Raw genomic sequence first — 25,559 nt, 5'->3', positions numbered from 1 at the left:
CGCTGTACCACTGAAGCACTGGTTTCCATACTCACGCGTAATCTTGCATGATGGCCAGTGCAAACATTAACTGCGCGTGACTCAATTCCCGGTTGTGGCCTAGTGTAGCGTAGTTGCTAACGGTCGCACTTTAGGTGCTAGCGGCCCCGGATTCGATTCCCGGTGGGTACACTCGGCGAAAAAGCGTAAAAGCTTTTTCAGGTCAGCCATTCTGAGTGAGGTTTTCCTGGGTTTTCCTCATTCACACCAGGGCAAATGCCGAGATGGTATCTAACTTAGAGGTCCCAGACCAGACCGCTTCCTTCCGCCCCTTTCCTCGGATAATATGATTGCCGACGAACGTTATTCCTTATACGCCACGGGATAACATGGCCATAGATGCCGACAGCCCAGAAATCTAATTCCTGCTCTTACTCAATTCTCAATCTTGTCCTTCATAACCTCGGTGATGGACAAGGACTTAAAGCATAAAAACTTCAATTAAGAACTGCTAAGTAGATGAATTGCGCTATCTACACGGTGTATCATTCTAATATCATTTTTTTCTTGTTTCTTCTCTACTTCTCTTTACAGGCGAAGTGAAGGACTGGAGGATTAACGAAAGGGGTGAATTGCAATGGGCAAACGTGTGATACATGATTCTTATAACCATGTCCGAGTACGCGGTTCTACAGGCATTTGAAGTTACCATCATGCAATAAATGTTTTTATTCAGATTAAAGCAAAATGCCTGAAATGTCCGGCAACCCACTATACTGAACTCTTCTGCTGGTTGCCTAGGAGTAGGATATTAACACCTAACTCTTACGGGCTCAAAACAATCGCTAACAAGTTGAATAAGAAAAATAATGGCGCGATTTTTGGAGTTGAACTGGAAAATCTTCATAAAATTTGGAATCGTCTAGCGAAAACGACACGTTTCTAGAGCTTGCAGTTTGTGAGATCTCATTGTCGAAAGGAGTTGGCCACAAACATATAAACGTAGCATTAAACTGTTTAACTCCAACTCGAATGGGGGCCTTGGTGGCTCAGTGGTAGAGCGTTCACCTCTGATGTGTGGGGTCCCTGGTTCTATCAGGTCTTGCGCTAAATAGATTTTTTGTGGACAAACAACGTGTTCGTGCGTTTTCTCGTGGTTCTTCCGTTTCCTCCCACTTTATTCATTCCACCATTGAATTCATTTTTCATCATCGCCGTCTCCTTTAGCCTAGCTCTTATAACTGTGGAACGTAAAACTTAAATATTTCATTTCATTCAAACTCGAGTGTTACCTTCACACATAAGCCACTTAGCGTAACAGCCCAGCTTGTGGGCCTAAGCCTGCTCCAGCGCCATCTGCCAGTGACCGGCTGAACTATGTCCAGCCTAACGGAAAGCACGTGGTTAACGCGCTGCGACGCCCTGTCCCTCAGGAGCCTTGTAGATCTATAGTGCTGCCAAAATGTCTTGAGCCGTGGCAAATATGCGAACTAAGGCTCACGCCATCGATACACCCACGGTTGAGCCAAAAAGGGTTCAGCTGTTGCTAAGCGAGAGAGCCTTAGCCAAAGGGAGTGGAATTCTTTCACCCGATAGAAGCGCTCGGAACGGAAGACTAGGTGTCAAGTCAATGTGGTATATCTACAGTGGTCGTCAGGTTTTGTTTTCACGTGACTCCCCGGTTTGCCTCACGATGCTATGTGAACGTCGAAAATTGTGAAACGCCGACCGAAAATCGAACCTAGACTATGGCGTCCCCTTACCATCATACATAAGCCTGTTCCCAACGGTTGAGCACCTTTTATTTTATACTTCTATGCATCGAGTATCTTACAAAACGACAACTTGTAGTAGAAGTTGTTAACTCAAAATGAAGTGAAAAATTCTCGATAATACCACTGAATCTAAATAAGATCTGATGTATTCATTCAATTGGTTATCAGATGGAATTAGGTGTTGCACTCGGGCGTGTACGAGAAGGGAAAGTCAAAGAACGACATTGAAAACAAAAATAAAAATAAAAACTAGTTAGAATTGAAACGCCTTTGTATCTTTAGAATAATTAATAGCCATCGACAGCGAGAACAAAGAAGCTTTTTAATAAAGCATACAATACCAGAAAGAATTAATTCTGACCGCAGATGAACTATAGATGGGAAAAACATAAGCGATACATTGTGGTTATTATTCCGAGAAGAAAGAATCGACAAAGCAGACTAAACTCTGTTCCTTCATTGTTCAATAATATTTTCTGTCTCTCTCTCTCTTTCTGCATGCTATAATGTGAACAATTCTTTTATATATTTTATCTGAGTGATGTTTAATTAAGAATTGTTATTATTTTAGTCTTGGTTTTCATAAATTTAGTGTAAGTTCGCAATATATTTGGTCTAGGAATTAATTCGTGCGGTTGGTACGCACACATTAAAGCTGTAGTACAAACACAAAATACATAAATACCTTAAGAAAAATATTGTCCATCGCTAGCCACCACTTTCGCCCATCTGTCAGGCAATGTACGGATTCCGTGGCGAAAGAAGTCCTCATCCTTGGAAGCGATCCAGTCAGAGACCCATGTTTCGATATCTTCTGAAGAAGTAAACCGCTGTCCAATCAAATCGTTGTTCATGCAATCGAACAAGTAGTAGTCCGAAGGAGCAACGTCTGGTGAATACGGCGGGTGGGGTGAAACTTCCCATCCGACATTTTCTAAATAGGTTTTGACCGGTTTTGCGACATGTGGGCGAGCGTTATCATGTTGAACAATAAGTTTATCATGTCTGTTCTCCCATTCTGGTCGTGTTCTGGCCAGAGCTTGCTTCAAACGCATTAATTGTCGTCGATAACGTTCTCCATTCATAGTTTCACCCGGTTGCAGCAGCTCATAGTACACCACACCTTTCATATCCCACCATATGCACAGCATAACCTTTGCACATTGAATATCTCGTTTTGGTTGTGATGGACCTGGTTCACCTGGTTTCACCCAGGCCTTTTTTCGTTTAGGGTTCTCGTAATGGATCCACTTCTCATCACCCGTAATAATTCGATGCAGAGACCCCTTTCTGCTCTGTCGTTGAAGCAGCAATTCGCAAATGGTTTTTCGTCTTTCAACGTCTCTGTCTTTCAATTCATGTGGAACCCAATGTGACATCTTTTGAATCATTCCCATGGCTTTCAAGCGTTTGGAGACTGTTGTTTGATCAACGCCTAATGCTGCTGCAAGTTGTTCCTGCGTTTGACACGAATCCTGCTCGAGCAATGCTGTCAATTCTTCGTCTTGAAATTTTTTTGGCTGTCCAGCTCGCTCTTGGTCTGCCAAGCCGAAATCACCACTTCTAAACCGTGCAAACCACTTCTGACACGTCCGCTCAGCTAGAGCATGGTCACCATACACTTCCACCAAAATACGATGACTTTCAGTCGCACTTTTCTGCATGTTAAAGTAATGCAGCAGGACACCCGGCAAAAACACTTTATCAGGCACAAATTGCGCCATGTTCACTTAACTACAAACTGGTGTTGTTGACGCTTTAATCCACTGCCCTATACTACGAACGATACGCGATGACAGGGGTTTGCAACACATGTGTGGATACACGGAACTGTGGGACGCTCCGTTCGTTGCGCCATCTCTTGTCCAACCGCACGAATTAATTCCTAGACCAAATAATTTGTGGTATTAAAGCAGCTAATTTAGCAACCGAGGAAATTATTTTTAGAACTTCTTTCATGTAGATAACAGATGATTCATCCTTTATCTCACATCGCTTAGAAACATCCATTTGAATTTGTCAAGTATTATTTGATTAGGAGTATTGGTGTACAATATTAATTCTTGTATGGTATTGAATATAAGTGTGTTGGAACTTTAATATACGTAAGAAAATTTTTAGGAATAATAATAAAAAAAATGGACCAAAAGATTGATATCTTGGCTAATAATTGTTTATAGTTTTTGGATCAGGGCCCACAAAATTTTTGAACGGTCCCTAAATCGAGTTTTCGTATTTTCTACGGAATAAGCACATCATACTGAGTTAAGTGATATCTTGGGTTTGGCTACACTATGGTTGATTACGAATTTGGTCGCAAGTTGGAGATCTGCAGATATTTAATCTGCAATTTAATGGAGTCCATCTTAAATTGTACATCTTCAATTTAATAGAAACATCCATTTGAAAAAGAAAGAAAGAAAATGCAACTTACGCATGAAGTTCGACCACCCTTCGCCCTCAAAACGGTTTTGATGTACCGCGCAGTGCAGTACAAAAGTGCCGGAAGTCATGAGGTCGACGCTCATGGGTTCGGAACTCACGCTCACTCGATCTCATCCTCACGAAGTGAGCGTGAGGTTGAGTGAGCGCGAGTTCCTTATTATGATGTGATCATGAGGTTGAGTGAGCATGATATCGGAATGATGTGAGTGTGAGATCGAAATAATGTTGTGAGCGTAAGTTTGAATTAGATTAGTCCAAAGTGGACAGTTTTGGTGGAGTCATAGAAGTATTACATGGTAGCAATGTAATACTACACCATTCCGAGTGCATCTCTCTGTTCCTTGAGAGAGGATAAAAACTGAAATTTGCGCCGGATTCGTGCTTTCAAAGTGGATCACAAATGTTTGGATCCGTATGTCCAAATGATGTAACTCGCGGCGGATTACGATTGTCGACATGACTGTGAAATTAAGGTTGCCACCTTCAGTAAGAAAAAAAAAAAAAGATCGGACACATCGGACATGTGCAGACCGCTGGTTCTTCGTAATCAGATTAGTGTGGAGCGATTTATTATGCATAATGGAAATAAATAACTTACAGACTATAGTCATGAAATGTAAATCAAATCAAAAGCACACCAACAGAAAACGCATAACGTCAGCTCGTTGGTGATTAGTTGAACACAAATTATGAACTATTGAATTGGTCAAACAATAACATCATTGGCGGTGATTTTACTGTTGCCAACAAGAAAAATTTTAGCGATAGATTCATATTGATACCTCGATAATCATAGGTGCACACAATGGGTCGAAATTACAAATGTCGTTAAGAATTTCAGTCTCATAGCATGCGTTTTTGGATAATTTGGCGTCCCGCCGTATAATGCGCTCGTATCTGTCCCATATTTTCGTAAGCGTTTTGATAATATGGTGTCCCGCCATATAATGCCTCTCTGTCTGCTCCATATTTTGTAAGCGTTTTGGATAATTTGGTATTCCGCCGTATAATGCGTCCCTCTTACGTGTAATTTGGGGCACTGAAAATTTTCTTAAAATTCGAGATAACTTGCCTATTTTGAAACAAATGGCAACTCTTATGTGAGACTTGCTGCTTGAGTTCCTCTGTCACTTGCACCGCAGTCGTAGTACTGTTCTAAGTGACAATCCGCTTTAATGCCCGTCGGGACATTACACTGAGGGTTTTCTTCCGACCATTATTCCTCTTCGTCGATGCCGTTTTGCCGTGAACTTTGTAGGCCGTCATTACCTTAGACACCACTGTTATCATGCTCGCACCGCATAACCGAGCGAGTTTGGAAATCAAAGAGTTCGTCCATTTTGCACTATCACCATCTGCTCAGTTCACTGAATATCTCGTTCTACTACTCCTCACGTAGTATGAAGTTTGTCCTAACACACACCAATCCAGACATCTGGCGTGTTTCCAGCTCTAGGTGTTTTCACTAAATTGATAAGGATCTGTATAATCATAGTATAGATTTGGGCTGCTGACGTATTTTCCTTATGAAAAGTTTGTATCTGACGTTAGATTTTTTGAAATCAGCTTTTAGAGAGAAACTTCATGGATAATTTATATCTATGCTGGGATGTATTATTAGGCTACTGTCCGAAATATTTAATGCTTTATGTTAGAGAGAAATTCCGTGATATAGCATTAGTGACGCCTATAGATAAAATAATACAGTCATTTAAATTAGACAACGGTGAAAACAAGGAGCAAAGAGATGCGAGGCAAAGCAGGTATGGATTTCTAAAAACCCTGCGGTTGACCTCTTCTTCCTCTCATTTAAGATTATGAAAGAAATGTTGCCAGTTACTATAACAATTAAATAACTGCGAAAACTCCAGATCAGAGACAAGAAACTTTCCACTTGGGTGTGAGTTTTGCCACACAAAATCCGGTCTGTAACTTCATTCTCTTCGAAATTTATTTCGGTGAAATTTCACGAGATAAGCAACGACTTACAAATGCCCCGTGGCTTTAATGGAAAGCGGTTCAGTTGGTTCTTGACTTCAGATAAATTATTCGTATTGAAATATTGTTATAATAAATAATTTTAAAAAAGCAGCTAGAGCGGTAGGTACTCACACTGTATACACTACATGACAGCAAGAACATGACCTCCATACGTTGTTTTGATTGGGCCAGACCGGTAAACATACGCGTGGTTACATTTCCACTAATTTTTACCTTATGTTATTTAGGCCTTATATGTTGAGTGCTCTGTAAATTCAACTGGTTGACAAAATCCAGCTTTTTTTATTTTTTTAAAGGGTTGATTAATGCTCTCACATAAGAAAAATGATCCTACATTTCTTTGAAATACACAAAAGATATAGAAATGCAGGAACATCTTCGAAAACGAGATCATACATTAGCTGTGTCATTTTGATACAAGATTTTAAATTTCTTCCTATTGAACGCAATGCCGCAAGTGAAATCGTCTTTGAGTGTATGTATACTTTTAGAATGATGGTCGGCCGCTTTACCTACTTTCGATTCTTGATTGGTCGCTGTTACTTACCAACTTCCTGCGACTCCGGGCTTTCTAAACAGCTTTCGCCAGCTCTGCCCGCACCGGAGTCAACTTTACAGGTGACCTTGTACAGTTAGAATAATTTTTCTTTCATTTGTTTTTCTCGTTTCAGAAGTTTAAAAGGGAAATGTTTGTTAAAAGCAGAATTTCTCGTTAATCGAGATGAATGTGAAATGGTTTATCTAGGTTGATATGATGTCATCGTCGTTTCTTTTGTTTTATTGTTTAAAAAAATAAATTACAAGATGTGATACCGGTCCTTATTTTTACTTTAAATCAAGGTTAATAGCCGCAGATTGGCGTGGCTAGGAGGTCCTCGACCCTGCTCAGACTACCTGCCAGGCATTGCATTGATACGTGAAATTTAAGCAGCGCGGACTTAGGTTTTTCGCATTTGGAGACGATGTACAAGGTCTTTATCTAGTACACGTGATATAACTGATTGTGGTAACTTCATCAACAGATTTATCTTCTATCTAGAATACCCTGAATTTGATACTTGACGTGAAGGGGTTTTATTTTAACTACCAAATTTATTTATTTATTTATTTATTGTACAAATTCCCAGATACAGCATAATTTTGCCATTTTCCACAGGGAAATGTTAACAAACAGGAAAAGGAAAAAAGTTGAAAATGCTCCAAGAGCATATCTAGAACGAACTTAAAAAGAATTAATTTTTCTTATTAACTTCTACAGGTTTTATACCAATTGTTCTTTGTGCTTTATTATTATACTCATTAAATAATTCTTGTAATATGTGTCCATTTATAATTTCCTTGAGTACTAAAATTTCTTCCACATGTTTTGTTTGAGTTCTGTTAAAACTTTCTACGATATGTTGTTTAACGAAAGCACATGCTCAAAATGGAGGACTCAAAACTGAAAAATTCGCAAAATATCATCTGTCTATGACTTAAGGTTTTCGAGATATAGCTCCTCAAATCTCCCAAAATCCAAACTTTTTGGGCCAATATCTGTCGAACGGTGGCCAGTGGACACCGGTTACTATTTGGTATTAAAATGTTGATCATCCTCTTAGGTAACAAGACTACCCATGGCTTTGGATTCAATATTGTGCAAAAGAAACACTGACTAAAGCTTAAACACACATTATATTTTAAACTATAATGTGTAACAGTTTCGGATATGTAACATACCCTTCATCAGAAGTCATTACTCGGTACTTTGTATATCACATCGTCATTAACAAATCATATAGAATAACGTTTTTAAAGTAATGAGTAAAAACGTGTGTCTCATTGAAACGTTTGGGTTGCGAGCGGAGCGAGCAAGAAAATTTTTTGCCAAATATATTTATTTGCAAACCGACAACAATATTGGTTTAATAAGGCGCTAATACTTTTACAGGGCGCCGATTCATTTAATCTTTTTCAATACTTTTTCTTTCTGCTTGCTCGTTCGGCGCCCTCTTGCTATCAGATCCCGGGGCAACGGCCCCGTCCCCCCCAACTACGGTTCTGTTCCACACCACTATGGTACTTCGCCGCTAAGAGAGCTAGATTACAAGACGACACCACAAGCTGTGACTCATAAACTCTTATCCTTGGGAAAATGAGGATTGAATTAAAAAAAAAAAAAATAATTTTTGCTGTGTCACAATCAATGTTTGTTGTTGATGTTTGAACATAAAACCTTCCAAAGTGATTTAGCTTTTAATGAACAGTCTTTTTCGACAAAATGTAGGTCGTCGTTCTCTTGTGTTGATTGTGTTTAACACGGTCTTTTGTTCCTGTTATAAAAGTCTTAAAAAAGCATTTCCTTTATTTTGACTTCATGTGTTTGGTTATGTCTTTACAAGTTGTGTTTTTCTTTAAGTGTAAAGTAGCAGCTTCCGGTACGTAATTTCTTTTTGTATTTCCGTAGCGTGGTTCCTGCGACGTACTTCTGTTTTTCAAAACAACAACCACCACCACCTTTGTTTTTACTTTTTAGTGTGACTTAAAATTGTACTTTTTTTATCTTGGTAAAAGACATGATAAGAACGACGTACTTATTGTAAGAAAGGTTTGTTACTTGTTTTCTTTGTCATCTTTATAAAGTTACGAAGTGATAGCTGAAAAAAACAAAGAAGTAGGGATTTTTGTTTTATGTTTGAGATTCATGCCTTATGGTCAATGGAAATGGTTTCCGCCTAAAATTGAGCCCATGGTCATACAAGAACTCGGTAATAGAAACTATACTGTTTTTTAATGGTGTACAACAATGGTTCTCAACATGCGTGTTAACGCCCCCCATGGCGCTAAAAACTAAAAGGTCGATAGACTATTTAGGGGGCGCTTAAGTTTGCATGACCTGTTTGGCTTTTTTTTTTTTTTATTGCAGCTAAGTTCCTCTTTACTAGGGATAGCCAGAACCGGTTCCGGAACAGGTTTTTGGGATCCAGGTCTGGAACCGGTTCTTCGGATCCAGGTCTAGAACCGGTTCTTCGGATCCAGGTCTAGAACCGGTTTTTCGGATCCAGGTCTGGAACCGGTTTTTCGGATCCAGGTCTGGAACCGGTCCTTCGGATCCAGGTCTAGAACCGGTTCCGCTGGAACCGAAACTTTATGACCATTCCTACGTTAAACCCGAGCTGCTGGCAGGTTGTGAACAGTATGCTAGATGAAATGGTGGAAGCGACAGGCAGGCTCCCAGGCGGCGGCAGCTTGTCTCATTTGGTTAAATAAACAGGCAAACTGGCCAACTCATTTGGCTAAACACCCACTGGTGGACCAAAATGTTTTTCTGGGGGCACAAGCGGGTCTGGGCGGGGAAGGCGCAAGCGCATGGTCCTCTTTGCATTTTTTTAAGGTGAACTTTGTGCCTCCTTTACGGGTCTTTGGAACCGGAACCGGAACTTTGTGGCCATCCCTACTCTTTACTCGACTTAGGCGTTCGTTTATCAGGATCAAGGATGTTATAAATAGAGGATCTGTCCATATGTATCTTTATAATATTAAATCGATGAAGCCACAAAACAACCGAGCATCGGCACGTCTGATTAGCTACTCTCGTTTCTGTCATTATTTGATTGGATACTTTCGTTTCCGCCATGATTGTTGGCTCAATATAACACATGGACTGAAAAGTCCCGGGCCTAACAAAGAAAACACCGTTTTTTTGGTTCAAAATTAGCTTTATTCATCAACGTAATCTCCATGAAGAGCAACGCAATCAGTCCAGCGCCGCTCTAACATTTCAATACCATTTTGTAGAACGATTTATCTTTTGCCTCAAAATAGGCCTCAGTTGCAGCGAGAACCTCTTCATTCGTGCGAAATTTCTTACCGGCGAGCATTTTTTTCAGGTCTGCGAACAGCCAGTAGTCGCTGGGAGCCAAATCTGGCGAATACGGTGGATGTGGGAGCAATTCGAAGTTCAATTCATGTAGTTTTGCCATTGTTTTGATTGACTTGTGACACGGTGCGTTGTCTTGATGATACAAAAGTTTTTTCTTTGCCATATGCGGTCGTTTCTTTGCAATTTCGGCCTTCAAACGCTCCAATAACGCTATATAATAGTCACTGTTAATGGTATGTCCTTTCTCAAGATAGTCGATGAATATTACACCACGCACATCCCAAAATACCGAGGCCATAACCTTGCCAGCCGATTGTTGTGCTTTCGGGCGCTTTGGACGAGGTTCACCAGTTGCTGTCCACTCAGATGCCGATCGTTTTGATTCCGGAGTGAAGTGATGGATCCATGTTTCATCCATTGTCACATATCGACGCAAAAATTCCGGTTTGTTACGTTTAAACATGGCCAAACACTGCTCAGAAGCATCAACACGTTCTTGTTTTTGGTCAACAGTGAGCAAACGCGGCACCCACTTTGAACAGAGCTTTCTCATAGTCAAATGCTCATGCAATATAAAGCCAACACGTTCTTTTGATATCTTTACGATGTCAGCTAACTCACGCACCTTCACTTTTCGATCATTCAAAACAAGTTTGTGGATTTTTTTTTTTTATGTTTTCTGATGTTACTGCCTCATTTGGACGTCCACTGCGTTCTGCATCATCGGTGTCTCTACGACCACGTTTGAAGTCAGCAAACCAACGTTTTATTGTTGTTTCTGATGGAGCGGAGTCCCCATAACACTTTTCAAGCCATTGCTTCGCTTGAACGGTATTTTTTCCCATCAAGAAGCAGTGTAAAATTAAAACACGAAATTGTTTTTGATCCATTGTTTTGAAACTAACACAAGTAGGGTCACTCTTAGCACAATAACTCACAGACGAATGAATAGAATATCATGAAATTCTCACAGCTGTCTTGTGAAGGTTAGTATTCACTGAAAACAAGGTGACTGCAATACAACTAGCGCCATCTATGTGTTAGGCCCGGGACTTTTCAGCCCATGTGTTATTGTGATCCTATTGGGCGGAGTGGGCAGAGTAGGGTTGGCGACACTGTGACGTATGGCTTCAAGATTTTGTTAAAAGGGCAGATCCTTTATTTTATAAGATCCTTGATCAGGATACTCCTTCAGGATCCCTGAATTGTTCTTCATCAAATTTAAGATGGCGATTCGAGCGCGCGCGCTGAGTGTTGTAAAGGGTCGCATGTCCCGATCATGTATATCATTGAAGAATGATCACCAAGAAACTGGATACCCATAGACTTAACATTGGAAAAGCATTTGGCGCACGAATTCTCAGTGTAAACAATGGAAAACAGAATTTTCAGCATTAGAAATAGGGCGAAGTCCTTTCTGTTTTGTTCTGCGAACACAAGTTTTGAAAGTCATTATGCTTTGATGTACCAAAGTATTTACATGTTGCGTTCGTTCTAGAAAACAATTGATATACTAAAAAAAATTAATAAAGATTGATCGCTTCGCTCCGATCAATAAAAAAATCAATAAAGATTGATCGCTTCGCTCCGATCAATAAAAAAATCAATAAAGATTGATCGCTTCGCTCCGATCAATAAAAATCAATAAAGATTGATCAAAAAATCAATAAAGATTGATCGCTTCGCTCCGATCAATAAAAATCAATAAAGATTGATCGCTTCGCTCCGATCAATAAAAAATCAATAAAGATTGATTGCTTCGCTCCGATCAATAAAAAATCAATAAAGATTGATCAAAAAAATCAATAAAGATTGATCGCTTCGCTCCGATCAATAAAAAAATCAATAAAGATTGATCAAAAAATCAATAAAGATTGATCGCTTCGCTCCGATCAATAAAAAATCAATAAAGATTGATCGCTTCGCTCCGATCAATAAAAAATCAATAAAGATTGATTGCTTCGCTCCGATCAATAAAAAAATCAATAAAGATTGATCGCTTCGCTCCGAATTTGCAATTAATGCGTACCTAGTTATGTGTATTTTACAAATTATCAAATACGTGTAATAATGTAGATTCTTCAAAGCTGATTTTAACAATTGAATCAGTCTCTTTCTGTTTCTTAGAGTGCTTCGTCCAAGCTCTTTGTGGCTGTGAAAAAATTATATGAAATTTCTAGTTTTACGTACCACTGTATGTCCTATAGGCTAAGAAGACAGATTATTAATGCAAATGAATAATTATTAAAAAAATGGTGGATCATAATCTGGGAGGAAACAGGAGAACTCCGAAAACACAGACACGATGTTGACTACTATAAAATTACTTGGCGTGAAATCGAACTAAACCCGTCGCACCACTTCTACAGTTGAGCCACTATATTCCGACCCCCGCAGGACCGGCTTTAGGCAATTTGTCGCCTCCTTCTTTCCAGAAAGAGCAAATCTTATTAGCCACGATTTTAAAGATGCTACCCAATCATGAACAACGAAGGAAAAAGAATGAGTACTCACACTCAGAAAGACCTAAACACTACAAATCAATCTCGTCTTTGTGTGTGTGTGTGTGGAAATAATAAGCTATTATGGTAGTGGAAGATAAAGCAAACACACCTACAGACGAAAGATAGTAATCCTTTTCATAGAATTCAACATCGAGCTTCAATCTGATGCAAATGCGGTGCAACTAGCTCTTTTATTATTATCTCTTGAATTTCCTTCTACACCTGTTAAAAAAAAAAAAAAACTTGTTTTCACTTTCAATAATAAGGAACTTGTTTGTGAGAAAGACAAGATTAGTTTTCATATCAAAACTGTGGTAACTCTGGGGCTGAGAGGTAAAATATACGAAGTCACTTTTTGGTCGAAATGATCATATTTTTGTTTACTTACATTAGTACGAGGTACACTAGGAACGTTTCGAGATGTGGACAACTAGAACGAAGGAAGTGAACATTTTTTCCGTCAATAAACAATCGACACAATTTAACAAAACAGACCCTTCTGTTGTCTTGCAAACACGTTTTCGCTTCTCCTGTGAAATTAATATTTTATGAACTATACTACTTTGCTTCTCAGCCCCAGAACTAACTAAATGGAACAGGTGTTCGCTACTGTTCAAGAATTGAGTTCTTCTGTTTGACAACAATCAAGCAATTCATGCTGGCATTTGTTTGACCATTTACTTTAGCACTGTCCATGTGACCTTAAACTAATGCGACCTAAAGATGATTTATGAATGTAATATTCAAATAGAATGTCAGCTTATTAGGGATACGCACGAAACGAGTCGAGACAGAATTTTCCTGACAAAATTCGAGTCGAGACACAGCTCTTCCAATAGAGAAGAATACATTTTTCGAATCGAGACATCAATTTAACAGCACATTTTTGAGACGAGAAAGCCTCAAATCTTGTCTCGTGCGCATCCCTATAGCTTAGTAAATTTAACTACCTTCATCATGAAACCTATATCCAACAAAAATATTTTAAATAATATAGTTATGACATATTTTGCCGCCCCTCGGAACTTGCCGCTCTATGCAAATGTACGTGTTGCACACATGTAGAGCCGGACCTGGTCCCACCGTTTGTGACCTGTGAAATGCCACGGAATTTAGCATAGTCTGATGTGTTTATACATAGACAACTTATAATTTGTATTTTAAAAAAAGTATTTAAATATTTTAAATGATAAAGCGGATTAACCTTATCCAGTGTTACTTACGATAAAATCTGTTTTTTGTGTGTTTGAAGTGATTATTGTTTTCTGATATCCGCGTTTCTTTGACTTTGCAGAGGGTCGAGTGGAGGTCTCCAGAGAGAACAAATATCTAAGTACCCTTGCGCCAGGGAAGGTGTTTGGAGAATTGGCTATACTCTACAACTGCAAAAGAACCGCTACTATCAAAGGTAAGTAATTACTTATTATCATTAAAAAAAACAATTGAGTCGGTAATTATCTCACCTTTGTACTGCTGAAACCACACTCGAAAAGCTTCATTCTCCAGTAATTAATATTGTTTAGAACGTTTCGAAAGTTGACAATTTCTTGTCTAGTATTTTAATTTAGTTTTCTGCATTTCTTCATATTTGATTTTTAAGAATCATACATAATGATCAAGTCCTTGACAACTGGCTCCCTCTATTGTACTTTTCCTTTTTATAAAAACTAGGTAAACAAAATTTAGTAAATAATCTTTTGATAATTAACATTCACTATCTGCTTATTGTGATGACTCACAAATACTCTCAGTCATTTTCTGTTGTGAATGATTGAAGGTTGGTCTTTTCGATCCCAGAGTAAATGGAAGTAATATGAGTTATGACAAAGCAGCCATTTCGAAGGCAGGGGCAGACCAAGGCAAAATTTTCACCCGGGCAAAGTGGCATTTTGGCGCCCCCTAGTCTAGCCTATATTTTACATTTTATTACATTGAATTTAATATTTTAAACCCATTTTTCAAAAAGAAAAGTTAATTCACAAATACATGATGTAGGTGTATTCAGTACTTAAAATATACATAAGGTATTAATTACATTGTATTATTATTATTATTATTTATGTGTCGATATGTATAAACAAAACATATCGAACAGCATTTATTGAACAATACTAATGCTGACACGGTTATTACTATATTGTAAATTGTTCTGTTATATCAATAACATCAGCAGTTATTGTACCAACAATCTATTCTAATAACGTGAAATACCAATAAATACATATCACATATGTTGAAGGTGTTTTACGCAGAGCAATATAAACAACCCTTTTTATGTAGGTCCTAGTAGTTGAAGTCCATAGCATTCACAAAACGTATCTCATAAATTTGTACAAAAGCTGAACACTTTTACAAGACTAAAGCTTAATAACATGTTTTATCAAGTATTAGAAATCCTCTAACCCTCGTAAATTTGATAAGTAAACCATATCAAAGCAGGGGCGGATCCAGGACCGATAGGGATGGTACCGGGACCGAGACTAGTCTCGGTCTCGTCTCGGTATCGTCTCGAATTATCGAGACGAGACCGAGACCGAGACGGCCTTTTATATACCGAGACGAGACCGAGACCGAGACGGTCTTTTATCTACCGAGACGAGACCGAGACGGGCCTCTATAAATCGAGACGAGACTTAGGTCAGTCTCGAAAGTCTCGGTCTCGTCTCGAATATTGATATAGAAAACTATTAAAATTGACCTTTACTCAAAATTTCTTTCGTTGTTGTATTAGGTAATATGGGAACGGTTGACTAATGTTCAGTGGCGTATTTAGGGGATGGCTATCGGACTGAAGCCCCTCCCGTAATAGATTTGTAATCATTTTTTCGCATTGCACGTACAACACAGATATTTCTTAATCGTTCTCAAGCCTCTCCCTAAACAAAATCCACTGCTGATGTGTATAGTCATCTCTCTCTCTCCTCTCTCAACACACACACAAACACACACACACACACACATATATATATATATATACTAGCGGATCAAGGATATGATCGAGGGAGGGGCTAAACCATAGTTTGACATTTTATCCAATGTGTATAACCCCTTTAACACTCCCCTTGGATCCTCGCCTGTATAGATATCTAATATAAGTAAAAGGAAGAGTTTGTTTGTCTGTGTGTCTGCGTGCCTGTCTTTCTGATTGCCTGTGTGCGGCCTGGGGACCAGACGAGAGTCCAAGAGTTACGAAATTTGAGTGACAAGTATCATGTCCCAGGCCTCAGACCAAGAAGAAGCGTTTTTTTTTTTTTTTTTTTTTTTTTAAATCGGGAGTGTAGAAAATGACCGATATTAATGTCGAATACATAGTTTTCGCAGTCGCTGAGATCAATGATGATACTTCCATTAGCGATGACTTTCAAATTCAGCTACCAGTGCATTCGAGCCGAAGTTCACTTGCGGGGGAGGGGAGTACCGAGACGTAAAAATAATACAAAATGACCGATATTAGTGTCAAATAGTTTTCGCGTTTTCTGAGATCAATGGTGAAACTCCGATCGCATTAACTTCCAAATTCACCGCATTCAGCTGCGGGCCGGAGTTCACAGGAGGGATACCGAGACATGTAAAAGTAATCCAAAATGGCCGATATTAGTGTCAAATGTATAGTTTTTGCGGTCTCTGAGATAAATGGTGTCACTTCCATTAGCGATGACTTTCAAATTCAGCTACCAGTGCATGCGGGTTGGGGTTCACCTGCTGGGGAGGGGGTACCCAGACATGTAAAAATAATACAAAATGACCGATATTAGTGTCAAATACATATAGTAGTTTTCGCGGTTGCTGAGATAGTGATACTCCCACAGGCCTTGACTTCCAAATACTGGTCCCATGTGAAAAATGGGTATTTCATCTAGTAATAGTCATATATATTAAAAATGCTGATTTTTTTTAACATGCTGTGTGAAATATGGAAGGGGAAATTCTTCCAGATACTCTGCAATACCACTAGATAAACAAGCAATGTTGCTAACGCAACATAAAGTTGTAATTTCTCAAATTGCACTACGTTTGATATTACATATTTCTGTTCAGTTAATTTAGTTTAGTGCGTGAGTTTTCTCGGGGTTCTCCCGTTACCTCCCACTTTCTTCATTCCACCATTTCATTCATCTCTCATCATCACAGTCTCCTTTAGCCTAACCGGAATAACCGTGGGACGTAAAACTCAAAAATTTCATTTCATTTTTAATTGAGTTTAACGCCTCTTTCAGCAGCGAGGTTATATGAGACAACCTACTGATTAACGTTGAATTTAAACCACATGAGCTCCCGCCGGGAATCTAACCCGGGTCTCTCACGCCATAGGCTAACTGCTTAGCCACGAAAGAGCTCTACATATTTCTAATTTAGATATTAAATTAAACCACAAAAGCACATATATTATTCAGTGTAACAAAGGACAATACATATCACTAACATCAACATTTTGGAGATCTCTAATAATTCAAATGGCAGGAACATTATAACATTAGTGTGCAGTAGTTTTAATTACAACAAGTCGCAGTTACATCATTTTAAGCAGTGTTGCGAACTTAAATAAATTGCTAAATATTATTATAAATATAGTGCAAATAACGTACCTAAAGTGCAAAATATTTTTAAATTACTCGTAATTTGTTTAATGATGTAAGAATGTTTTCAAAACACGATGTTTTTCATAGTCTTTGGGCTACTTATAATGTTAATGTCAAAGTTTTCGTTCCAGCAATACATGTAAAATCAAATTGTAACTGAAATTAAACGTAACTGACAACTTTTCAGTAGCACTAGTTGTTCTCCCTAAGCCTTAGGCCTGGTGTATTTTTTTAGATTAAAAAACTGATTTATTAAAATTTTAATTACGCCCTAACTGCATTTCATTTGTTATAGTTTGACCACCAACCACCTCAAACTCGATCCATATCATATAGCTATATGCAATTATTCAAAGACTTACAGTTAGTAATACACATTGTGTTGATTTTTGGTTTGTTTTGTTTTAGTTTAACGTCTCACGATTATGCTAGGGCGGGTAAAGGAGACGTGGAGTTATTGATCAAAGTGGAATCCGAAAAACTTCGGTCGTTGAACATTACCGCCACCGGGAATCGAACTCGGGACCATGCGAACCAAAATCAAGCGTACTAGCCATTACAGCAAATGGGGGTTCTTACATTGTGTTGATTTAAATAATTGAGTCAGTGTTGCCAGATCCGAAGATCAAAAAGTAGCGTGTCTGTGCTCCAAAAGTAGAGGATATGAACTATTTGTAGCCCAAATAAATAGAAATGAATTATTTGGCAACTAATGACTGGTACTAATGAAATAATGTTTAAAATAGATCGGAAAATCTTATGGACATATTACAAGACGAAATTATGATCGATAGACAAAAACAATTTTAGATTGTATACCACGTGACAAAAACAACCTAGGAAATGTCCGCATACAAGAAATTGTGACAAAATCAGGAACCACTGGGGAGTAACCTGGAAAAGAATTACCCAAGTTAGATAGTTGTAGAGAAAACTTGGGAAGACTTCATCCAGCAGTGGATTGATAATGCTTGATTATGATGATGGTGATGATTTTATATCAAGACCTGAGAGGTAAACTAAACCAAGTCATAATTTCGTAATTTTACAGGAGAAGCAAAAAACCGGTTCCTTAACTAAGATCTATAATACTGTTTTTCAAACTATACTAAGTAGTTACAAAGTAGTAAGGTGGCTTTAGGCTTACATTATTACACCACTAGAAAGAACATAGTCTATTTAAAAAAATATTCTAACTCAATTTGACCAAAAAGTGACTTAACATAGTCTACCATTAATGTGTATAAATTTACTAGGTAAGGTGGAATAAAATTGGATCCAAAATATTTAACGAGTCATACAGCGAAAAAAAAATATTTTTGACTATTTAATACTTCATGTTGCTGCAAAACTAAGAAAATGAATACAAAAGAAAACTAGAAAGTTAATAATCACTTGTTTTGGCGAGAGAGAAAAAATAGATACAGCTAGCTCGAATTACCTATATACTTATATAATATGTATGTTTATTTTCGCAAGTAATTTTCAATCAATATAAAATTTCAACGTAATGAACGCACAATTGGTTTTCTCGAATAAAGATCACATGCACCGCTAAAAGCTCAGGAATAAGCTTAATCTATGTTACGGCAGTGGATATACGTATGCGTATGTAATGCATTACAACTTTAGGAACTTGTATAAGAAACAGAATGTACTTAAATTTAGAAGCGAACTATGCGAAACATCTGACTTTGAATCTAACTTGTTTCGTGATGCAACCCGAGGCCACACATAACAAAGATGAGTGCCGTAGCTCTCATCACAAAGTTCAGGAATTTCGTGTTATAAGGTGTCAATTAAACACGTTGATGTGAAACGGTAATAAAGCATTTGATCAATTTTAAACAAAATATATTGTAGTAATAATTTACCCTATTTGTTCAGATAATGAACGTTATATTATGTTTTTAAAATGACAGTCAAAACAGAATGTATTGGATAATAAATGAGAAATTGTAAAATTTCAATTTCAGTGCGATTAAATACATTCATGCTGCTATGTGTTGCGTTATAAGTTAGAATGTATTGAACAATTCTTATTCTAAGGAAGGAAATAAACTACTGTATAGTACTGAAGTTAATTTAATAGAGTTTAATTGTATAGGCAGTACCGAGGCCATATGAGAAAGTCTTCTGCTGAAAGTGAAATATGGGTTACTATTAGAATTTTATCTCAGATATGATATACCCACTGATGATTGAAACTGGAACACACGCATGGAAGGCATCAGCGCTAGCAAATTAGCTCTGAAGAAGTACACCATACTATAATTCTAAGTCAAGAATAAGGCCAAAAATAAGAAGCAGAAATGACAGACTTTACAATAATAATACTTTTACAATTTTAATTTCACCTATTTATTTCGAGACTTTCGAGACGAGACCGAGACGAGACCGAGATTTGGCCCTCGAGACCGAGACCGAGATCGAGACAAGCATTTGTTGACCGAGACGAGACCGAGACCGAGACGGCGATTTTTGACTCGAGACGAGACCGAGACCGAGACAGCGATTTTTAAACCGAGACGAGACCGAGACTGTACAAAGTCTCGTCTCGTCTCGTCTCGATACCATCCCTAAGGACCGACTTCTGGGGGGAGGCGATGGGTTGTCATATTGCTACCTAGAGCTACTTTTAAGAGCTTCAAACTCTGGGATAGGTTTTATTTATATATATATAAAATAAGAAAGTTTCCTCTTCTGGGGGAAGGGGGCAATCACCCCCCTGGATCCGCCACTATATCAAAGTCAATTTAGGGAATTTTATGACAAAGCGTCCATATTTTTTTCTTCTATAAAAATAGTACCTTAAAATCTAGAATAATTTACACAAATAAATCCAATAATATTCATTGCTTGAGAAAAGTTCACAAAGAATATGACCCGCTATAAACAATATCAACTCCCCCTTCATTCTTTCTTCTACATGCCATGTCTACATTTGTCGATACAGTCTCCTAGTACTACTACGAAACTCTCTTCTTCCATGGTGGAATGGAAAAAGATGATGTAATTGATGCCACTTTACAAGAATCTAAATCAAAAATGTCAGAGGAAAACACGTTATAAAATTTACTCTTTGAAACTCGTTTTGACGCCCCTTGACTGTGGCGCCCCGGGCAGTCGCCTGAGTTGCCTGGCCCTTGGTCCGCCCCTGTTTGGAAGGATCTGGGAATTGTGTCGGGCGTTTTGATTGGCTAGTCATTTGTTACAGCGTTCTTCATTTCCCATTCCATTCTCGATTGGAGAATGGATTTTGATATTACTGGTGTAACTTTAATTTACCCTGATCGCGCCAAAGCAAGTACACTATCTATGACTGTTTCTCTTGCAGCGAATCACAGACCAAGCTATCTCTCAAGTCTCAATGAAGAAACACTGGAAAAGCTCACAAAATGGGATTTTACTCCAATCGGACATCACTGATTTATAGTAAAGTAAAAAAAGAAAATAAAAGAAAACATAATGACATAATACTAACGGAACAAAACAAAAGAACTAGATCACAGTGATAATTTGAAAATGGGTACAAAATTATATGTTAATATATTGTTTTGATATACATTTTAGGCGTCAATAAAACTCTGCGTGTGCGTTGAATATGTTTATATTTTGTGGTTTAAGTATGGTTGATTCAGTTTAGGAAGCCTGTAAAACAGATATGTTTTTAGTGCTTTTTTTTTTTTTTTTTTTTTTTGCATTTGTATGAGAAAACACGAGTATTTGATATGCAACAAATGCGTATACATAATTTAAATTTAAAAAAAAATTAGAACTAATAGCAGCATTGACTATTTTATACAGATAGGTTAAGATCACTGTTGGCTGTAGGCAGGAACATCTAGGGCTTGTAGCACAAAAGAATCTGTTTTCTTTTTTTTTTTAATCTATAACAATAAAACAAAGAATATTTACGCTTTAATTAGTTTAGAATATTTTTATTGGATCTTCTAAGAATTTTGTTAAAATCTCATAAGAATTTCCTCAAAAGATTTCCAAAATTCGGAATTAACAATGAGTCAGGATTCGGCTGTTGGAAGAATTGAAACAAAACCTATGAGATTTACATCTCATTAGACCAAGAACAAAAATTTCAAAATAATAAAAATAACAATGCTATTATAAAATGAAGGGAGAAAATATTTTTGGTGGGGTAAAACGTAAAAAAAAAAAAATATTAATAAAATACGATTTCAGATTACAAAACATTGGAAGCTTTAAGTGGTTTCTTATAGTCCACTAATCAAAAGTGCTCAACGCTTTTATGATCTTAGTTCTATTATTATTATTATTATTATTATTCTACTACATCAACACGACCGCCTGCAGAGGGGAACACTTTTCAATATGTGTTTAGTTGTTGGTATTACATATCAAGACATACTAATATGTGTATTCACATACTATAGTACTTAATATAATTTCGTTATATACACTATAGTGCTGTAGTTTATTTACAGTAGTTAATAAGGATATATGCGTAAATAACTGATGTTTTAAATTATGTATTATGTGAACACGTGCATCAAAGTGTGTGTGTGTGTTCGCGGAGCTTGTGTAATGGACTTTCTCCCTCTTCTCCTTGCCAAAAAATCCTGCGGGCGTCCCTGCCTACTAAGTTATAGTAGCATTAGTTTTAAAAGTTTTGGTATGACTATATTTATCTTATCTTTGGATATAAGATGTTTTCACATTTAAACAGTTCTTAAAGTCTATCGTGCGACTTCGTATATTTACAATTTCAAATAACTAATTACGAATATATCCTGGGTGTTATACTGTACATGTCAACTACAAAGTATTTTTGGTTGCATAACGAAATAGGGTAAATTTAATTTTGATAGGGAACATACTAGTAACTTAATTTTTACCAATAAAACGATATCCCACTGCGAAAGTTGTGTAAAAATTTTGTATTGTCGTAATAAAAACAATAAAATATTCTCTTTACACATACGACAGGGTAAGTTTTGTTCCAATCCTGCCAAAACTACATTCGATATTCTAATCTAGACCCGAGAGCTGAAAGCTAACCAAAATTATGTGCTTCGATAAATTACTTATGCCATAATTTGTTTTGTATTGCACTCAACCGTAGTGTAGTGGTTCGAATGCATGCCTTGTCGGAGCCAAGTGAAGGAACTTGTAATAAAATGCTTTACACTGAATATACCAGAAGCTAACTTTTACTTACATATTTGACGAAACGAATACAAGGTTTCATATATATTAATTACAAAATGTCGAAAATGTTGGGGAAGGTGGAAAATGGCATTAGAGGTGGTCACAGCTGTTTTCGAGCACAGGCTACGCTCCTCAGATTTTTTTGGAGGGGGATGGAGCTTAAGTTTCCATTCAAAACAACATAATCAAACTCAGCAGCACAAATTGTCTTCAATATTGAGAGGAAGGGACGGATAAGACGGCAAAGATATTTTTTTAAAGCGATGTTCAAAATATTTATGAAGTTGAAAAACAATGCTGTTCACAGGGGAGCAGAGTTGGCTTCAACATTGGGAGGTGGGCAAATTTGAGGCTTATTCTGAGGGGGGGGGGCAGAGGGACTCATAACACGGTAGATGAATCCGATTTCTGAGGTGAATCTGTTGTATATTATATATCAGGCGACATAGATAAATTAGTGGTACTGTGAAGTAGTGTTTCTCCCCAAAATCATCATCATCATAACAGGAGAGAAACTGGTTGGGACATTTCCTGGGAAGAAACTGTATCAGGGAGGACGTGCTAGAGGGTATGGTGGCAGGAAAGAGAGGGAGGGGGTGCGGAAGACTACAATTGATGGACGATAACACATTTCAAATGCTATTATTGGGGGAACAGTCCCCCAGTTCCAAGATTGAGGAGACATGTTCCCCTCATCCCCCCGGGATTTGCGCCAGTGATCAAACTTTAATTATAGAAAAATGATGCTTTTGAGAAGTTTCGAAAATCAATAAAATTTAGTCTACAAAACAAGTTATCTTGGTTTTGTTACAATTAACTTTGGTCTCTATTTCTTTGAGGGGAGGGAGAGGTGCTAAATTCCTTTCAATTTTGTCCAGATACTTCGGAGATGGGGAGAAAGATGAGCACCAACGCTAATAAGCATAAAGATGTTAGCTAACATGTTAATATTTTCGTGTAACTCCACATTTCCCTATTTATTCTAAGAAGAATAGAAGAAACTGGTAAACATTCCCTTTCACTCATACAATCAGACATATTTGCTATTTGTGTATTCTCAGGTAATATTGCAAATTATGGATGCATCAAAATATCAAATATAACTTTCGACAAAGTGAATACTTTCGAATTTCTAAGGTCAATATTAACAGACCAAAACCATATCCATGAAGAAATTGTCAACTGAAAGCAGGAAATTCGTGTTATTATTCAAAATCAAAATCTTTTCAAAATCTTTTGACGTCTGTTGAGGAATTTTAATCTTAAAATATACAAAACGATAACCATGCCTGTTGTTCTGTATGGTTGCGAAACATGGTCGCTTACTCTGAGGGAAGAACGTAGACTGAAAGTATTTGAGAACGAGATCCTGAGACGAATATTCGGACCCAAAAGGAACGGGAATGGGAAATGGCAGAAACTTCATAACGAGGAACTGCATAATTTATACCGTTTACCATTATTAGGATCATCAAATCTAGGAGGCTTAAGTGGGCAGCTCATGTAGGCAGAATGGAAGAAACTAGGAACACTTTCAAAGTCTTAACTGGAAGACCAATCGAAAAGCGACCATTAGGAAGACCTAGGCACTGATGGGAGAAGAATATTAAGATGGATCTCGCAGAAATAGAAATACAAAGTAGGACCTGGATGGAGGTGACTAAGGACAGAGGTCAACGGAGAGCTTTTGTGAATGCGGTATTGAACCTCCGGATTCCATAGGCCATAGTTAGTTAGTTATTTAGTGTATTCCCAGGGTGCTTTGCTATAAGTGAGGTCGACGCGTGTGAAAGTTCAGTCTTGGAGATATTTACAACAAGAACACGATTTTAGGTGCTGCGTGATGATTAGCTGTCTCTGTATGTTTCTAGAACCTTCGACTCATTGATGCGATACCTTAATACCTTAACAATAACAATAATAATAAAAGTGTTGTAGCTGTCTTCCGTGAGAATGGGATGCAATCTTAACCACAAAAAATGAAAAAAAAATATATATATATCGCCCTTTGATGTATGATTGTGACATTACAGCACGTCTTCCAAGGCCTTATTTTCAATTTTCTTTATATTTGGAGTTCAGCGTTTCTCTTCCAATATCGAAAGTACATGAGATGTGGATCCACAGCTGGCTTTCTTCCAGAAAATTTTGTCTGAGGAGGTAACTGTGAGGGAGGTCGTCTGCAGTGGGACATTATTTGTTAAAGGACGCGAAAGAGTCGCATTTAATTGCAATTTAATTTATCTGAGCTTGGGCTGGGAGTAAGCTGGGGGGTGAGGCAAGAATACTAACACCGGAAGTGTGCCTACTTTCGTACAGTTTGATGTTGAATCCAAACTAAAGGTGCACGCTGGCTCAGTAGTTGAGCGCTTACGTGTGGTATGTGGGGTCCCTGGTTCGATCTCAAGCCAAGTAAGTTTGTGGTGGACAACATTGTGTCCGTGAGTTTTTTGGGGATACTTCCGTTTCCTTCCACTTTCTCATTTCACCAATTCTTTGAGATCATTCACTTGCCTTAAATATCCGTCTCCCTTAGTCTAAAGGGCATAATCGTTGGACGTTAAACTCAAAGATTTCATTTCGTTTCATTTCAATCGGAACTATATCAGCTGATTTGTTTGTATATTTTGAAAGCCACCATTAAGTAATCTTAGTTCCAAGTTAATTGAAATGACTATTATTCTTAGAAATAATGGAAGCCTTTTCCTTGATCTAGTGTCATCATTTCCAACTGTCCGATCTGTGACGTCAGACCATGCTTTTACTACCGAAGGAAAGGCTGTGAGAAATAGGCAGAGCAAAACAGAGGAGGAAATGGAATAAACAAGTGTTGCCACTGTACAGATAATTATAGATCGACGAGTAATAGAAGTATTTTCTTGTTTGCCTGTCACTAAAACTAGATGTGTTATCTGCTCCTTTTCTCTCTGTGTGATTTATTAAGAATAGGAGCAACAAATTGTGACGTCACAGACCATCCGTTTCGAAAAAACTGTTGTAGAGGGCTGTGCACCTGCTTTTGGTGTATGAGATCCCGCGTTCAATCGATTTCCAACAGAAGGGAATTACAATGGTTCAAATTCTATTTTCAACTGTAGGTCTCGTCCTAAATGGTCTCACTGCTGGTCGCTAAAGGGCATAAATACAAATAAATAAATAAATAAATCAGTCGTCGTATATAGCATCGCTCTCACAAAGGACGCAAATCAATCTATCATTGGAGTGG

The 25,559-nt window shown here is 37.8% G+C and overlaps 1 protein-coding gene across 3 annotated transcripts in view; it reads left to right on the top strand.

The window, feature by feature from the left end:
- The window catches only part of for (cGMP-dependent protein kinase for), a 316,811-nt gene that overhangs the window by 234,864 nt on the left and 56,388 nt on the right, over positions 1 to 25,559 (top strand). For all 3 annotated transcript variants that reach the window (XM_081760529.1, XM_081760527.1, XM_081760528.1), the window contains one exon: positions 13,861 to 13,974. In XM_081760529.1, coding sequence (XP_081616655.1) covers positions 13,861 to 13,974 — 114 coding nt within the window. The remainder of the gene's footprint in view (positions 1 to 13,860; positions 13,975 to 25,559) is intronic.

Source organism: Thermobia domestica, chromosome 5, assembly GCF_964235325.1.
Source record: "Thermobia domestica chromosome 5, izTheDome1.hap1.1, whole genome shotgun sequence".
Taxonomy (NCBI): domain Eukaryota; kingdom Metazoa; phylum Arthropoda; class Insecta; order Zygentoma; family Lepismatidae; genus Thermobia; species Thermobia domestica.
The sequence above is the reverse complement of the archived record's forward strand: the minus strand, read 5'-3'. Positions and strand labels throughout refer to the sequence as shown.